General features: G+C 42.9%; 1 protein-coding gene across 2 annotated transcripts in view; it reads right to left on the bottom strand.

Moving 5' to 3' along the window:
• The window catches only part of YWHAZ (tyrosine 3-monooxygenase/tryptophan 5-monooxygenase activation protein zeta), a 36,251-nt gene extending 19,280 nt beyond the window's left edge, over nucleotides 1-16,971 (bottom strand). The window contains exons 1-2 of one of the 2 annotated variants that reach the window (XM_066265939.1): nucleotides 16,363-16,971; nucleotides 13,158-13,462 (exon numbers count right to left, since the gene is read on the bottom strand). In XM_066265939.1, coding sequence (XP_066122036.1) covers nucleotides 13,158-13,451 — 294 coding nt within the window. In that variant the 5' untranslated portion in view covers nucleotides 13,452-13,462; nucleotides 16,363-16,971. Of the gene's footprint in view, nucleotides 1-13,157; nucleotides 13,463-16,119; nucleotides 16,311-16,362 lie in introns of those variants that run through there. The other variant, XM_066265940.1, reaches the window with a different exon arrangement.
• Between the last annotated feature and the right edge of the window lie 248 nt (nucleotides 16,972-17,219).

Genomic DNA, 17,219 nt, shown 5'->3' with positions numbered 1-17,219 from the left:
CAAATAGTAAATAGTCCTAGGATATCAAAGCAACGGAATCAACCACTAACAAGACATTTATGGGACTGCAACTTAAAAATATAGCTGAGGTAACAGTCTCCTTTAACTTGACCTCACCAAATATGTGAGTGGGAAAGACCAAAGCCTCCATAACCTAATCCTGTTTTAGACTGTACTATCATGGACCCTCTTCCATGAACACAACAGATGAAGAGAGAGATTAGGAAAGATACCCTGCTTTCATACAAATCATGAACAAAATATGACGTAGGTTAAAAGGGAAATGGTAGTGCCTGACTGGTGGTGGTGCATTGGAAAATGTCGACCCAGAATGCTGAGGTCAGCTAAGGTCGCTGGTTTGAAACCCAAGGTTGCCAACCTAAGCATGGGCTTACTGGCATGAGCATGGGATCCTTCTTAACAGGATCCCAAGGTTGCCAGCTCGATCCTCAGTCAAGGCACATATGAGAAGCAATCAATGCACAACTAAAGTGATGCAACAAGTTAATGCTTCTCTCTCTCCCTCTCTCAGGGGAAAAGAAAAAAAAGGAAATGGTGGCTAGAAGTACAAGGGCCTTCTGCCTGACCAGGCGGTGGCGCAGTGGATATAGTGTCAGACTGGGACACAAAGGACCCAGGTTTGAAACCCTAAGGTTGCTGGCTTGAGCGCAGGCTCACCAACTTGAGTGCAGGGTCACTGGCTTGAGCGTGGGATCATAGACATGACCTCATGGTCGCTGGCTTGAAGCCCAAGGTCGCTGGCTTGAGCAAAGGGTCACTTGCTCTGCTGTAGCCCCCTAGTCAAGGCACATATGAGAAGCAATCAATGAACAACTAAGGAGACCAAGGAGCCACAACGAAGAATTGATGCTTCTCATCTATCTCCCCTCCTGCCTATCTGTTCTCCTATCTGTAAGTCTGTCATTTAAAAAATAAAAAATACAAGGACTCTCAAATGTAATTCTTGTTATTTCATTTAAGTATAGAATCCTAAAATCTAGTCTAAATCTGCAGGCATAGTTTTAGACTATTATGACAACCCCCAACCCACCCATCACTCCTAAAACCCATACAACATGGCAGAGTAAATTTGGCAACATGTCATTTTTAATAACATCCTCAATAAAAAAATTTTTAAGTGAGAAGAGGGGAAATAAGACTCCTGCATGCGCCCAGACTGGGATCCACCCAGCAACCCCTGTCTGGGGCTGATGCTCGAACCAACTGAGCCACTGGCTGTAAGAGAAGAGAAAGAGGAGGAGAAGAGGGAGGGGAAGAAAAGCAGATAGTTACTTCTCCTATGTACCCTGACAGGGGATCGAACCCAGGACCAAACTCAGGACATCTGCATGCCAAGCCAATGCTCTACCCTTTGAGCGAACCAATCAGAACCCTCAATATAGAAATTTTAATTCCAATTCTATAACACATTGTAGGAAAGTTCAAATTTCTAGTCTTATAAGATTCCCATGTGCAAAGAGGAATTTCCCAGAACTTTCACTTTATTCTATAAAGCCATTCAGCCTTTTATCTTTCCTAAATTTTAAAAATCTAAAACAAATCAGGCTATTTTTTGTTGTAATAGGGGCCCATCAAATTGGAAATTAGTCTTCTACTCCCCCTTGTGGCTGGAATGGCTTATTTCCCCTTCAATTGTAACCATCCTTTGCTTTCAACCACTTAGAAAACTGCTCCCCATCAAAAGTGCAATAACTGGAGTGATTTAAAGAACTAATTTAGTACATATTAGCAGACACTCTGACTTTAAACTCACCTTGTGCAATGTTCACCTAAGAAAGTAAAATTTTAAGTGTTCTATAAATGAGAAGGTCATATGGATGGAAGGAACAGTGCTGCTTTACTTCATAGATGGAATCATAGAAGACTTAACTGAATGCACTTCCCAGTAATAACAGATGGCAAACCTTCACCATTTAACTGTTTAAAATATCAACAAAAAGTTTGATAAAGTCAAGATATTTTATTCCTGGTGTTTAAGAAATGTTAAATCCAGCCTAAAATTTCACTTTAATTCACGTTAAAAGCTAGAGTATTTGCCCCTTGGGTTTTGCCCAGAAAGAAACAAATGCTAGCAAAATAATCCCAGGAACATCAGTGTTTGCTACTTCATATTCAAAATGTCACTTCTAAAGATTAGCAGTAAAATAGTAAAAAGTACCAGAAAGAGCATTAGGTAATAGCTGTTCAAACTGTTCTGAGGGACACTCCCGGAGACTTTCCTTCTCTCTTCCTCAATAGCTCCCTTTACAGAGGACAGCAACCTTGCACTGGGCCTCAACAAGGCTCCACTGCTCAATATTTTCACCACACAGCATTTTTTGGTTTGTTTAAAACACTGTTTCGAGAGTTTTGTAACTTGCACCCTGTGTATTATGTATAAACTCCCTAGTAGGAATAGATTTTACCTACCACTTTAAAAGAAATAGTTGAAGATGAGCTCTTCCATATTCAACCAACATGTAGTAGTACTTTTCTTCCAATTGTTGTATTCTTTGTGTACATGCCTATTTTCCTCTCTAGGTTATGGAGATTTTTTAAAGAGCAGGGGTTTTTTGTTTTGTTTTGTTTTTGTATTTTTCTGAAATTAGAAACGGGGAGGCAATCAGAAAGACTTCCGCATATGCCCACCAGGGGGCGATGCTCTGCCCACCAGGGGGCGCTGCTCTGTTGCAACCAGAGCCATTCTAGCACCTGAGGCAGAGGCCATGGAGCCATCCTCAGCGCCCGGGCCAACTTTGCTCCAATGGAGCTCTGGCTGCGGGAGGGGAAGAGAGAGACAGAGAGGAAGGAGAGGGGGAGGGGTGGAGAAGCAGATAGGTGGGTGCTTCTCCTGTGTGCCCTGGCCGGGAATCGAACCCGGGACTCCTGCAAGCCAGGCCGACGCTCTACTACTGAGCCAACCGGCCAGGGCGCTAAAGAGCAGGTATTTTAAAAAATATTTATTACATTTATTTTTTTAAATAAAAGATTTTAAGTAGTTTATCAAAACTCTCAAATCTCAAAATTAATAAGTTAAAGCATACTGAAGTGATTCAGCAGAGGTACAAAAGGAAAGCAGTACATTTATTACTTATCATAATTGGTGTGTCAACTCAGTAATGCTCAAAACATCCTAGGCCAGTGGTAGTCAATCTGGTCCCTACCGCCCACTAGTGGGCGTTCCAGCTTTCATGGTGGGCGGTAGCGGAGCAACCAAAGTATAAATAAAAAGATACATTTAACTATAGTAAGTTGTTTTATAAAGATTTATTCTGCCAAACAGCGAAAATCCGACATAAAGTACTTGGTAAGTAATTATTATTATATGCTTTAGCTTGCTATAATTCTGCTTTATAAATTTTATAAAGTAAAGTTACCTCCCTACTTTATAAATCACCGTTACTGTGGAACCGGTGGGCGGTTAGAAAATTTTACTACTAACAGATATACAAAAGTGGGCGGTAGGTATAAAAAGGTTGACTACCCCTAAGCCTTTCAAAGTAGATGATGTTATATCACCCCTCTAAAGCAATAGTACACACTTTAGTTTCCTTTATTTTTAGGAATATTACATAAGATATCCAGTTAAGTCTCTCTCTCTCTCTCTCTTTTTTTTAAGTGAGAGGAGGGGAGATAGAGACAGACTCCAGCATTCACCCTGCCCAGGATCTGCCCAGCAACCTCCATCTTTGGCTGATGCTCAAATCAACTAAGCTATCCTCAGCACCTGAGGCCTACGCTTGGACCAGCTGAGCACTCCTCTGCGCCCCAGCCAATGATCGAACAAATTAAGCCACTGGCTGCAAGAGGGGAAGAGAAAGAGGAGGAGGGGAAGAAGAGAAGCAGATGGTCACTTCTCACGTGTGCTCTCTGACAGGGAATCGAAGCCCAGATGCAGGCCAACACTCTATCCACTGAGCCAACCAGCCAGGGCCTCAATCAAGTCTTATCCCTGTGATACAATTAACAGCCTGGTGACAAACCCTTATCAAATGAAAATAACCAAAGGTGAAACTGGAAAGAAAAGTCATTACTTCTTTTGAAAACGCACTATTCTTAACAAAGAGCATGATCACTTTGGGATATTTCCAAACATTGTAGTCAAGTATTCAATAACTGAACTGAGAACTTGCTTGTACTAAGTATACTACAGCCTGCCTATATAATACTGTCCTCATCTGCCAATTCCACAGAACCAAATTTTAAAAGTAATGTGTTTTGGGTGGGACTGTCATCCAATGTCCCTGGAATGAATGTGGTCCAAGTATGTCCCTTTTATTTTTTACTTATTTTTTTACTGAGACAGAGAGAGGAATAGACAGGGACAGACAGATAGGAACGGAGAGATGAGAAGCATCAATCATTAGTTTTTCGCTGTGCACAGCAACACCTTACTTGTTCAATGATGCTTTCTCATATGTGCCTTGACCGCAGGCCTTCAGCAGACCGCGTAACCCCTTGCTTGAGCCAGCGACCTTGGGTCCAAGCTGGTGACCTCGGGGTCTTGAACCTGGGTCCTCCACATCCCAGTCCGATGCGCTATCCACTGCGCCACCGCCTGGTCAGGCCAAGTATGTCCCTTTTAAACCTTGGGCCAAAAATTAAGCACTAACAGTTCAGAAGTCTTGAATCAACGAGAGAAATATGTCTTTCTCAGAAAAACATCTGAAATCACTAAGATGAGAAACATTTATATCACCACTGGGTTCTCCTTGTAATATTGCTAATTTAAGAAACTCTCAGATCCTCAAAATTTTTGCAATATAGGAATTAACCCCCAATAAAAAAAATGTTCCTAACTTTTCTAATGATGCCCAAGCCATAGAACAATCCAAGTAAGTAAAATTCAATACAACAAAAATTGAGTACACTTTGCAAATTAGATGCAATAGGATCTTTCCTAGATTTTAGGAGAACAAATACACATATACCGGTCAACCCATGGGAGAAAGTCTTATTTTGGTCCACTTAACAACTCTAGAAATTGACATCTGAGTGACTGTACTTGTTATTACTTTGCCATCCTACCTATAGCTAATACCTCTGTAAGTATATTTTTATTTGGAGAAGGGGAAAAGACTCACAACAAATCCTATCAAAAGAAACTCATAAATGCTTATATGCTGAAACCTCTTAGTAATCTAAGCCAATGTAAACAAAAACTGCCTGTGCCATACAAGATCATACTGATAACAAATCAGCTTTACTTAGCCATGATTTACTGCCCCCAAATCCACACTACAGCACAAAAAATGTCAATAAAAAAGAATTAGTGAACTACGCAAAGATATGACTATTCTATACCACGTTACCACTTGTGTCATGTTCTACCTTAAAAGAAAATGCAAAACTAAATCAACGACAAATGACAACTGCTACCGCACAACCATTTTTACAAAGGTATCAGTCGTTCATCATTACAGGGAATTACTCACTAGAGAACAAATGGGGAATGACCATTGAACAGAAATGTGTCCAGTACAATGGGAACTACTGAGATACTAGTGCAGTATTATTCCTCCCAAGCCTAATTCAAATTTGCACCACCTAAAAAATATTAAGCGTATCCCATTCCTTCAGTTTACTTTACCAATTAAATAACACAAATGTTAATGGTCCTGTTTTCAAAGAGAATGAAAGAACGCAGTCAAACCTCTAAAGTTGAAAACAACTTAGAAGTCAAGATTAAAATACGCTCTCAGTCAGAGTAATAAAGCAGAAACTCTCAGGCCATAAAGATGGGAAGTAGGAATGGCTTGTATCAGGGACAGTGAGAACACCAAACTAGACAGAAAGGCTTTGTGAGTAGGGGATCTGGGATAAGATTGAGCAGATGGAAAGCAGTTATACAGCATAGAGCTGGGAACAGAAAATAAAGTCAAACAAGTTGGAGTAAATGAGCAGCAAAAGCAGTAAAAGGTTTATAATGTAGCTTTTGTCCAATAAATTATATCATGTTTATACTTACAACATCACTTTCTTGCCAATATGCTTTTGAGTGGGAGAGTAAGGAGTAGAACTACTAATAGTACAATGGGAATGGCTAATAATTCTGGATACTATCCATGGGAATCTATCATACAAATGAATTATCAACATGAGTGTAAAAAGTTGAGTACAAAATATCTTTGTAATTAAGTCAAGAAAATGTACTAAAATAGTTAGAAAGGACAGGTATTTTCAAAAGAAAGATGCACCCTGGCTTTTAGCATATTGAAATTGACAGCAATTCTAAATCCCCTAAAAAGCAGTGTTTATTCTCAATGTAAAACCATCATTATAAAGCACGAGCTACAGGAAACAGGATGAAACCACAATAGAGATCTCAGGAATTCTAGGAAAAAAAATTCTAAAGGATGTCTGAATTTTAACAGACAAGTTTTTTTAACTTACCAATCAGAAAACACATTTTGACCTTTAAAAAACTTATTACACACACACACACACACTCTCTCTCTCTCTCTCTCTCTCCCTCACTCACTCAATATAAATGTGACAAAGACCACCTAGTTTGGAATGCAAAATGTATAATCAAATTTATCACAACAGTCCAATAACATTAAATTTCTTATTATAAAGGCAGAACTACCTTCTAATACTAGGCTCCCTTTATATTCTAGGACCCTTACCAGATTTTAAAATAGGTGATCATATTAGGGTAAAACCTAAATCCAAAAAACAACAGGATTAAATTAATGTCGAATATAAATGATGATTCTTGGAAGTAAATGAAGCAATGTTCCATCCATCTAATGTTCTGACACTGTGATACAGAATGCAACCACCTTTAAAAACCTTCATTGAATTTACTAGGGCTAAATGACTGAGGACAGACTTTTCTGGCTACTCCCTGTGATCTGCAGCTGCCATCAGCAGTTACAGGAGTCTGATTATTTGTTTCCAAACTGTGCCAGTATGCTAGCTATAATAACTTAAAATGCTGCAAATTAAATGTTATGAGATGTAAGTGTGAAAAGATGTGTTCCCATGAAAACTAAGTTTCATAGTTTTTAAAAAAATGTTTTATTTTAAAATGACTACTGTTTAAAGGAGAGTAACACACACAAAACAACTTGGGTTGGACAAACTAAAAGATTAGAATAAACTACACATTTCTAGAATTCTGAACTGCCTACTTATCAAGCATATATGTTCTCACTTCACTATAAAACCTCAAAATGTCTTTTATAAAATATGCACTTATGGGGTAGGTAGTTTAACAAATTATTTCCAAACTGTAGATCTATACATAGAGTAAAAGGAAAGGTCCTTTAAAAATGGGCTTACAATTTCTTCCTCTTTTTTGGGTAGATTAAGAATTGGATCATGCCTGACTTGTCGGTGGCACAGTGGATAAAGCATCAAGCTGAAATGCTGAGGTCATCGGTTCGAAACTGTTGGCTTGCCCAGTCAGGGCACATATGATAAACAACTACAAGTTGATGCTTCCTCCTTCTCCACCATCCCTCCTCCTTCTCCTTTCTAAAATCAATAAATGCCCTGGCCGGTTGGCTCAGCGGTAGAGCGTCGGCCTAGCGTGCGGAGGACCCGGGTTCAATTCCCGGCCAGGGCACACAGGAGAAGCGCCCATTTGCTTCTCCACCCCTCCGCCGCGCTTTCCTCTCTGTCTCTCTCTTCCCCTCCCGCAGCCACGGCTCCATTGGAGCAAAGATGGCCCGGGCGCTGGGGATGGCTCTGTGGCCTCTGCCTCAGGCGCTAGAGTGGCTCTGGTGGCAACATGGCGACGCCCAGGATGGGCAGAGCATCGCCCCCTGGTGGGCAGAGCTTCGCCCCTGGTGGGCGTGCCGGGTGGATCCCAGTCGGGCGCATGCGGGAGTCTGTCTGACTGTCTCTCCCTGTTTCCAGCTTCAGAAAAATGAAAAATAAAAAAAAAATAATAAAATAAAATCAATAAATAAAATCTTAAAAAGAGTTGGATCATTATTTCAAAAGTGTGCCTGTTCTTTCTTTATCCAAGTCAGTCAAGTTTTTCACTCTAAATCCTAATTTCGAATCCTTTAATCTCTTCCTCTTAGTTTACTTTTAAGTATCTTAAGTTTGTCTAATCACCAAACATCTCCAGGTCATCTGCATCTCTTACTAGAACAGGTAAGAAGAACTCCATTCTTATTTAAGTATTGCTGTACTGCAAAAGGACAAGTAACCTGTTGCTCTTCATCAACCTGCCGGTTATTCTTCCCCATCCCACCAGTAACAAAAACATCTACCTTTCCATTCTCATTCCTTTCTTTCATTTCCACTTCATATATCTCAGACCTCACAACAGTACAAAATACCTCACCAGGGAAATACTTAATACTTACTGTGAAAACTCTTTTGAAGGTGAATATAACAATGCAGAATTGAGAAGAATTTATTCCAATAAATGAGCTGCCTAGTGGTTTTCAGCTACAACTCTATATAGCAGCTTTTAAAACAAAAGACATTAATGTATTCAGACTAGGAAGGACCCAAAAGCTGCCTAGTTGCCTAGCTTGCTCCTGCTTAATGGCAGGTCTGTGGGCCAGTGGTAAAAAAATGCGTGCCCAGGAACGTTAAAACTGCCCTGGACCAATAAAAATGCAGAAATATAATAAAAGGGGACTCAGTCAAGTTAACCAAATCACTATTATTATTACTCAACTACTGCTGCTGAATGTTGTAAATGTTAGACTATTTTATTGCTTCACCTCCTCAAAGGAGAGGAAGCCATTCTTTGCCTTATACCAGGGGTTTTCAATTTTTTAAATGCAACTTCCCATTCTTGCAATCAAGTTAAGAGACCCCTGTACTATTATAGGCAGGTTTGTACTGTTGTCACTGCTTTTAAACAAAACCCAAAACCTGAGATAAACAGGACACAGAAGGTAGTCAAGAGCTTTACTCTTGATTTTTTTAAATTTAGTGAGAGGAAGGGAGGCAGAGACAGACTCCCACATGTGTCCCAACGGGGATCCATCCAGCACCCGGCAAGCCCACTAGGGGGCGACACTGCCATATCTGGGGCTCTTGCTTCCTTGCATCCCAGGGCCAACATGCTCCAATCAAGCCATGGCTGCAGGAGGAGAGGAGGAGAGGGAGGGAGAAGTGAGAGAGAGAGAGAGAAAGAAAGCAAGAGGGGGAAGGGTGGAGAAGCAGATGGGCGCTTCTCCTGTGTGCCCTGACTGGAATCGAACCGGGGACATCCACATGCCGGGCCCATGCTCTACCACTGAGCCAAAAGGACAAGGCCTTACACTTGATTTTTATTCTCCCCAACAATCCTATGGGTAGATATTGTTTCCACTTAATTGAGCTCAATTTTCTCAGAGAACTGAGTGATTTCTCTAGGCCAAGAAGCTATTAAATGGAAAATAACTGGTCTGACTCAAAATCTGGAGCTCTTCTTTTTACACCACTAAATTACATTTCCTAATCCTCATTTTGTTTTACATTTCATCACAGTCAAGAAAAACCATCCAATGTTTGGCTTCTTTGTGGATTTATGCAGAAGAGAAGTTAAGGATCACTAGTGTTAAGTCCCTCGCCTACTACTGAGAGAGTTTGTTAATCTATGATCTGGCAGGAAAGGCAGACTGCATTAGCACTTAATTCAATTTCAAATTAACAACCGAAGAGGAAAAACCCCAGTCTCTTGACAAAGAGAAGTCCATGTTGGAAGACCATGCCGGTGATCATTTCCCACAGTAATGCCCTTCAGTTCTTGTACAAAGTAACAAGGTTTCTATTCTTTCTTTGTCTGCTTGGTAAATGGTATAACTTAAACACCTGATAAATGCACATGAACAGAAAGGGAGTAACCATTTAATAAACAACTAAAGGGCTCTTCAGAAAAACTTAGAACTCTGGAGGTTAGCTCTTTTTTATGGGAAGAAAGAGGGTATTTTCTTAGTCAGGTGCTTAATGGTACAATGAACAGTTCATCACTAACCCACCAGCCAATTACATTAATTCCGAAAGAGGATCACCTGCTTATTTTTCTCATATTAAAAATAAAGTTCAGAAGAATTGAGCCATACAATTGTAACTGATTATATATATATGATCTCAAAATACACTGCTCACAAAAATTAGGGAATATTTTATCACTTCATATTCACTTTGAAATATTCCCTAATTTTTGTGAGCAATATATAATTAAAGCAAATTTTTTTACTAACCAAGTACATCATCAGTTCAAAGATATTTTCTCTAGGACAAATATCAGTTTTGCTATATTTCATTATTCCATTTTACTAGAAAGGGGGAAAGAAATTTTATGCAAAGTGTTTCCAGTTTCCAACATGACCTACTTGAAAAGATGATAGAAACAAGAAGCCTGCCTGCTTGTAAAAAAACACATTATCTGTAAATATCAAATTTTCCCAAGTTGAAAGAGAAAAAGCCTTGAAAAATTAGCAGTGTTGCTGACCTAGTTCTATCATCCTCTTTTCAAAAAGAAGCTCATTAACAAATATTTGAGTATCTATTATATGTTAGTAAGCATGAGCCATACAAAGATGACTAAGTTTTACTCTTGATAAGACCAAGGTTAGAAACAAAAACTTGGGCAGAATTCTGAGTCTTTTTTTCTTTTTTTTACAGAGACAGAGAGAGAGTCAGAGAGAGGGATAGACAGGGACAGACAGACAGGAACGGAGAATGAGAAGCATCAATCATTAGTTTTTCGTTGTGCATTGCAACACCTTAGTTGTTCATTGATTGCTTTCTCATATGTGCCTTGACCTCAGGCCTTCGGCAGACCGAGTAACCCCTTGCTCGAGCCAGCGACCTTGGGCTCAAGTTGGTGAGCTTTTTGCTCAAACCAGATGAGGCTTCACTCAAGCTGGAGACCTCGGGGTCTCGAACCTGGGTCTTCCGCATCCCAGTCCGACACTGCGCCACCGCCCGGTCAGGCTCTGAGTCTTTTATATGGCAAAGAAATTAAACTTTCATAGTGCAAATTTCAGTTAGATTTGGTGAGAAGCCAATGCTCTTCTGAAGAACATAAATAATGATCAGTATCAAACTCTCTTAATAATCATATGAAAGAGCTATTTGGAGATTATCTCGTTATTCTCATCCACTGATCCTATGCAATACCTTTATTCTCTTCCTGATAAACCAAAGAGAAGCAAAATTAAAACTGCTACAGGCTTTTCCTAGGAAAATACACTGACAGGAGTTTTATACCTGCAATGTAGAAAATATGCAAATACCTTCCTGGAAGAGCAAAGAAGCTTGTTAGTAGAGGGTAACTGTTACCATGCCCCCCTTTAATCCTAAAATTGACTTTGGTCTTAAAGGAAACTCTAACTTGAAACAAACCCTTTGAAATAAAAATAAAAATTATTCTATCAATCAGGTGTAATACTTGAGGGAAAACCACTAAAGTAAGCAAAATTCAATTAACATGTACACAGGTACTAGTTAGTAAAAAGAGCAAGGGGAAGAAAAACCCAACACATTTTTACTCTAGAAAAACATGATTATTTTAAAATTTTAAATATTCTTATTATCTTTGCAATGAGATAAACCACAAGCATTGTTATTTGTCCTCAATAAATCATGGAATTCCTTTCTCATCTCAGAAATAACAGCTATCAATATAAACATTTCAAATGAAAGCAATAAAAGTATACACCCAAGACAGATACTACATGAGATTTTTGTGAGTCCATGTTAAGATAAAAAATATTGTTCTTTAAAAAGACATCTTTCTTTTTAAAGAAAATGCCATGAGAAAAGTACTCATAATTTAGGAATTAAAGTTATTCCTAAAGACTAGTGTAAAAGAATCATAATACCATCACAACTTTAACAAAAGCCTGTATTGCTCATTATATTCTTCCATGAATAAGATCCAAACAATCAGTAGTGCACCTGGATTTCCATGGTCACAGATTCAGTCACCTGTCCAGAGAAACTGAGATACCGTATCACTCTACATACCAGAAGCCAACCATACTGAGACCCAATGCATAACCTAGTCTTGCTATTCTAAAAACCCCTGGTTCGTTAAAAAGGTAAAATATTAACATATATAGGATGTTATAAGCCAGGGGTCCCCAAACTACGGCCCGCAGGCCACATGCGGCCCCCTGAGGCCATTCATCCGGCCCCCGCTGCACTTCCGGAAGGGGCACCTCTTTCATTGGTGGTCAATGAAAGGAGCACATTGACCATCTCATTAGCCAAAAGCAGGCCCATAGTTCCCATTGAAATACTGGTCAGTTTCTTGATTTAAATTTACTTGTTTTTTATTTTAAATATTGTATTTGTTCCCGTTTTGTATTTTTACTTTAATAAGATATGTGCAGTGTGCATAGGGATTTGTTCATAGTTTTTTTTATAGTCCGGCCCTCCAACGGTCTGAGGGACAGTGAACTGGCCCCTGTGTAAAAAGTTTGGGGGACCCCTGTTATAAGCTAAATAGTTGAATCTTCTAGCAATTTATCCTCAGATTTAAACTTTCTGAATCGGAAAATAATCACTTGTTTGAAAAAATGAACTGTTCAATTCTTTAAAGCTTGTTAGAGAAGCAGGGCTTCAACACAGTAGTTAGTGAATACCTAAAATACTTTGACTAAACCTGGAAAATCAAGCTTGAGTTATTCATAACCTTCCATTATGGTTGTCAGTGTTCAAAGCTGACTTCTAACACAAGTTCAGGAAGAGGGAAAAGCAACTGAAGCCAGTGTTTTCTGCATGGCTGACTCATTAACATTATAGTGGATACTCCAAGGAACAGTAGGTACTATGTCTACAAGTAGTATGCTATTTCATTTCTTTTACATAAAAACAAGTACGTAAAGTTATATCCTCATATGTACATTTTAAAAAATTAGCTCTAGAAATACAAATGTTCTAACCCTAACTGAAATGGTAATATTACTAATCTCAGTTAGTGCAAAAAACTGATATTATTTTAAAGTCTATTATCTATTTTAAAGTCTCTTTGGACTGATTGAAATTATTGTCATTTATGTTACACAAACTTAACTACAACTGTTTTAATATCTTTTAATGTGACATCCTGAAGACTTCAAATTTAGAACACTTAAATTTTGAAAGAAAAAGAAAAATTAGAACAAAAAAAAATGACAATATCATAACTGATACTCATTATAGGAATACTATACAGTACAGTGAGGCTGGAAGGAGTGTTTGATTCTCACCAGCACATCATTGCAGATATCTCTTAGCTCGGTCTCAATTTTCTCTCTGTATTCTCGGGCCATCTGCTGTTTTTTCTCAGCGCCTTCCGTCTTTTGCTCAATACTTGAGACGACTCTCCAAGATGACCTACGGGCTCCTACAACATTTTTGTAAGCAACTGAGAGCAGATTCCTCTCCTCATTGGATAATTCCGCTCCTTGCTCAGTTACAGACTTCATGCAAGCTGCCATGTCATCATATCGCTCAGCCTGCTCGGCCAGTTTGGCCTTCTGCACCAGCTCATTTTTATCCATGACTGGATGTTCTGCAGAAAAACAGAAAAGCATTTAGTTGTTGTTACAAACAGACTTAAAATTACACCTATTGTTAAAAAAAAAAAAAAAAAGTTGTATTTAATACCTCAAACGTAACAGCCTATGGAAGGTTATTCACATGAGGAATTTAATGCAGCCTCCCCCTTCCCCCCAAAAGATCAGAATTGGGGAAAAAAAGGTACACTCAGCACTCAGAGGGTCACTTCAAAGCCATTAACATTAGTTTAGCAAAATTAAAATTGCATTACCTTATCTTTGCTCAGAAGATACTAATTTCACATAAGGTCAGAGCACAGAGGCTGCCTTAAAAACCAACCCTTATCTCACTTGGCCAAAATTTCAACTCCAGTTTCCAATATCACTAATCAAAAATTAAGCAGCTTAAAGTAAAAACACTGCCTACAAAGAACAATACATTTCTACCACATTTCCAGAAACATGATTCCTGACAGTTTAAAGTGTAATTCGTGTCTTTTTACTTTCATTGTAGCTATTCTTTTCAGGAGCATATAAATTAAAATTTTAGTTGGTATTATTCTCCCCCAAATCCACTGACCACTGCAACATTTGCCACCTGATTACAGAACAATTCTCTGGAAGAAATGACCAAATTGCTTGTTTTAAACTATTTTGAATACAAAACCACCAAAGATCAATGACTGACCCTAAGGTCTCACTTAGCTATACCTCATTTGCACATCTATTTAAAAAGTATACTTAATCTTTTACTCCCACTCTATCTGTGAACACTAAACTTCCACTCTATCTGTGAACACTGAAATTTATGTATTAAGTGCTTCCAGTGTGACCAGTGCTTCCGATGTAATTGCTCCAGTTTAAATGTTTCGATCTGTTTCTAGTTATCTAGTGATAATTCAGTATTATCACTTAAGCTGCCCTTACCATGATTTCCCATCTAATTATTTCTCTCAAGACTTTTCAGTTTACCCCATTATACTTTTCCTTAGATATCCTTTTGAAAAGTGCTAAAACAGCACAGAAAGATAATAAAAAAACATATAATAATCCCACAGAAGAAACTATTTTAAATAAAAATGTACAGTCTGCAGTGCAGTATTTAAGGTTGAACAGAGGAGCCACTGTCACACTATGGGAATTGACACCCCAACACCGTATCCCAATAAAGATGTCCTTTATCTTCCCAGGGAAATTCCACAATACTTAAAAAAAAAAAAATCAGAACAGGTCCCCCTAGTATTCAAACAAATAATCAACTAGCTTGGATGCAAGGTAGAGTGTTTCAACGCGAAACTATTTAAAATAGTGATCACATAATCCCTCCACCCGTTTCTCGAAATTACTAATTTTTCCCCTAGGAATTCAAAAACGCTCCCAGATTAATGCTTCTAACGAAAATTTATCTAAAACCATTATAAAGGTTTCTCTCCCCAAACCCTCGGGTACAAGGGGAAGTGGATTGGGTTTCTCACAGAGCAGTGCTCTAAGATGCCTCGCCTCTATTTCGGAGAGGAGTCGCCCCACCCATTTAACCCTTACCCAACGTCAGACGTCGAGTTGGGTGAACCGAAAACCGGCGGACCGTGACTTTAAAGCGCAAATCCTTGGGTCCCCGCTATCTGCACCCCCCCTCCTTGGCTCCGCCCAAGTTTGTGCCTCCGCTCAAGTCCCCGTCTCTCCCTCTTTGTCATGGCGGATCTGTGTCAAGGAGCCCAACCTACTGCCGAGTATTAATTTTCCCCCCACCAGAACAGGAGGGAGGAGCAGCGCGCCCCCGCCCGAGCCGGAATACCGGGGAGCCGCCGCCCGCAACGGGGCAGAGAGACCAGCAAGGCCGACGCCGCCCGCCAGACAGCAGACACACCCCACTTTCCCACCGGTGTCCCCTCGCCACCCGACACCGCTGGGGTACGGCCCGACAGCTGCAGCAGGTGGGGGAGGGGGCAAGAGCCACACCCAGGCGAGCCGGGCCACCACCGGCTGTTACGCTCAGGTTTCCCCGCCCCGCAGAGCAGGGTCCGCGCCAGAAAACGGAGCGTAGGGACCCCCAGTTCCAGCCCGCCCGGTAGGCGAGCGAGGTACGCCGGCGTGCCCTTTGCCCATCTTCTCTACGCCTACCTGGGCTCGGAGCCCCCGATCGCAAGAAAAGGCCAGCCCCACCCCCACCCCGATGAACCCAGGAGCCCCCCTCCCCCGCCCCGCGGAACCCAGGAAATTCGGCTCCAGGTCTCCGGCGAGCCCCGCCCGGGGCCCGCTCACCCCCGCGCCAGCAGCGGCCTCGCCCTAGTCTACCTGGCGGGCGCCTCGCAGCGGGCCTCAGCGCGGGGCCCCGGTCCCCAGCCGGTCCGCCCGGGTGGGGGAGGGCTGGGCGCCGCCGCCACGGCGCGGGGCGCGGAGGCTGCGGCGGGGAGGGCGGGCCGCGGGGAGGGGGCGGCCTCACCTGCGCCACCGCAATGCCCACAGCCGCCGAGTCATTCTGTCGCGCGGAAAAGGGGAGCGGGGCGGCGGGGCGGAAGGGCTCTGGGGGCACAGGGGCGACGCTGCGGCCGCATCTCGGCTAGTGGTGCCTTGCCCACTCCGGAAGCAGGCGACCGGGCAGGTCCCCGGGGGTCTCGCGTGTGGGCGCCCTTCCCACCCCCAGGGATGGGAAGCAGGGACAGGCGCTTACCGGGGCCGAGGCGCCGATCAGGAAGCAAGTGGCCCGAGGCAGCCGCAAGCCGCCCGCCCGAGTCCGGCGGAAGGGAAGCCGCCGCCCGTCTCCGCCTGCGGAGACTCCGCCTCAGCCCAGCGCCGCTATCGCCGGGCGAGCGGGGCCGAAGGGATGTGGAGCGGGGTCGGTCCACCGCGCTTTCAAAAGACCGGTGTGGGACAGGAAGCAGCGGAGCAAGGCGACGGGGGCCGGGTCCCTTACCTGTGTCCGGAGTGGGTGGCGGCGGACGGACGGGGGCTCAGCAGTCTCTGGGCGGCGGCGGCGGCGGCGGCGGCGGCAGCAGCAGCAGCAGCAGCGAGGCTGATACTCTGTCCGTGGATCTCGCTGCTCACAGGCTACAGCCGCTCCGCAGACACGGGGTTTCCTCCAATCACCAGCCCCGGCAGCAGGGGCACCACACGCACAATGACGTCAAACGCTGCTATGGCAACCGTTGATTGGTGCCCACAGCTCTGGGGCCCAGCGCAACCGCCGCTCCCTAGCGCGCGCGCCCTGCCCGCCCGCGCTAGAGGGCGAGCAGAAGAGCGCGCCTCGTGTCCTGCTACCAACCTTTCTTGCCCCTGCTCAGGTTCCAACTTCTCTCGTCCCAAGTGAGCCTGGGCAGGAAGCGCCTCTTTTCCCCTCCCCGCTACTACCCCCTAAACTCGTCTTCCTCTCGAGCCCCAGCAACCTCCGCTAGCTCAGTCTTCGTCTAAAGCAGCGAGAAGACGACTTCTCCCCGCCCCCACCTTAGCTTTCAGTGCGGGCCTGCGCCTGCGCCAGTCACTCCCTCTCGAAGGGGCTCTGGTTCGGCAACATCCGGGACCTTTCACATTCCCCCGCCTGGCCCGCCCCGCCCTCGGTGCTTCGCGATGCTGACTACCCCCAAGGCCGTCCGGGGGCTGGATTAGGAGAGTGGCTCCGCGGTTTGGGTATTATGACCCGAACTTGGGTGGCACGGGGACTGGGCGCGGTCAGAGAGGGAAGGGCGATGTGGCGCGCTGCCCCCCGCCTACTGCTCTCCCTTGCCCTCCCCTCCCCGCGCCGGGCGGGCCGACCTCGGTGCGCGGCCTCTCCCT

The sequence above is a fragment of the Saccopteryx bilineata genome, chromosome 3, assembly GCF_036850765.1.
Source record: "Saccopteryx bilineata isolate mSacBil1 chromosome 3, mSacBil1_pri_phased_curated, whole genome shotgun sequence".
NCBI lineage: Eukaryota > Metazoa > Chordata > Mammalia > Chiroptera > Emballonuridae > Saccopteryx > Saccopteryx bilineata.
Note: the sequence above shows the minus strand (reverse complement) of the source record. Positions and strands in the feature narration are given on the sequence as shown.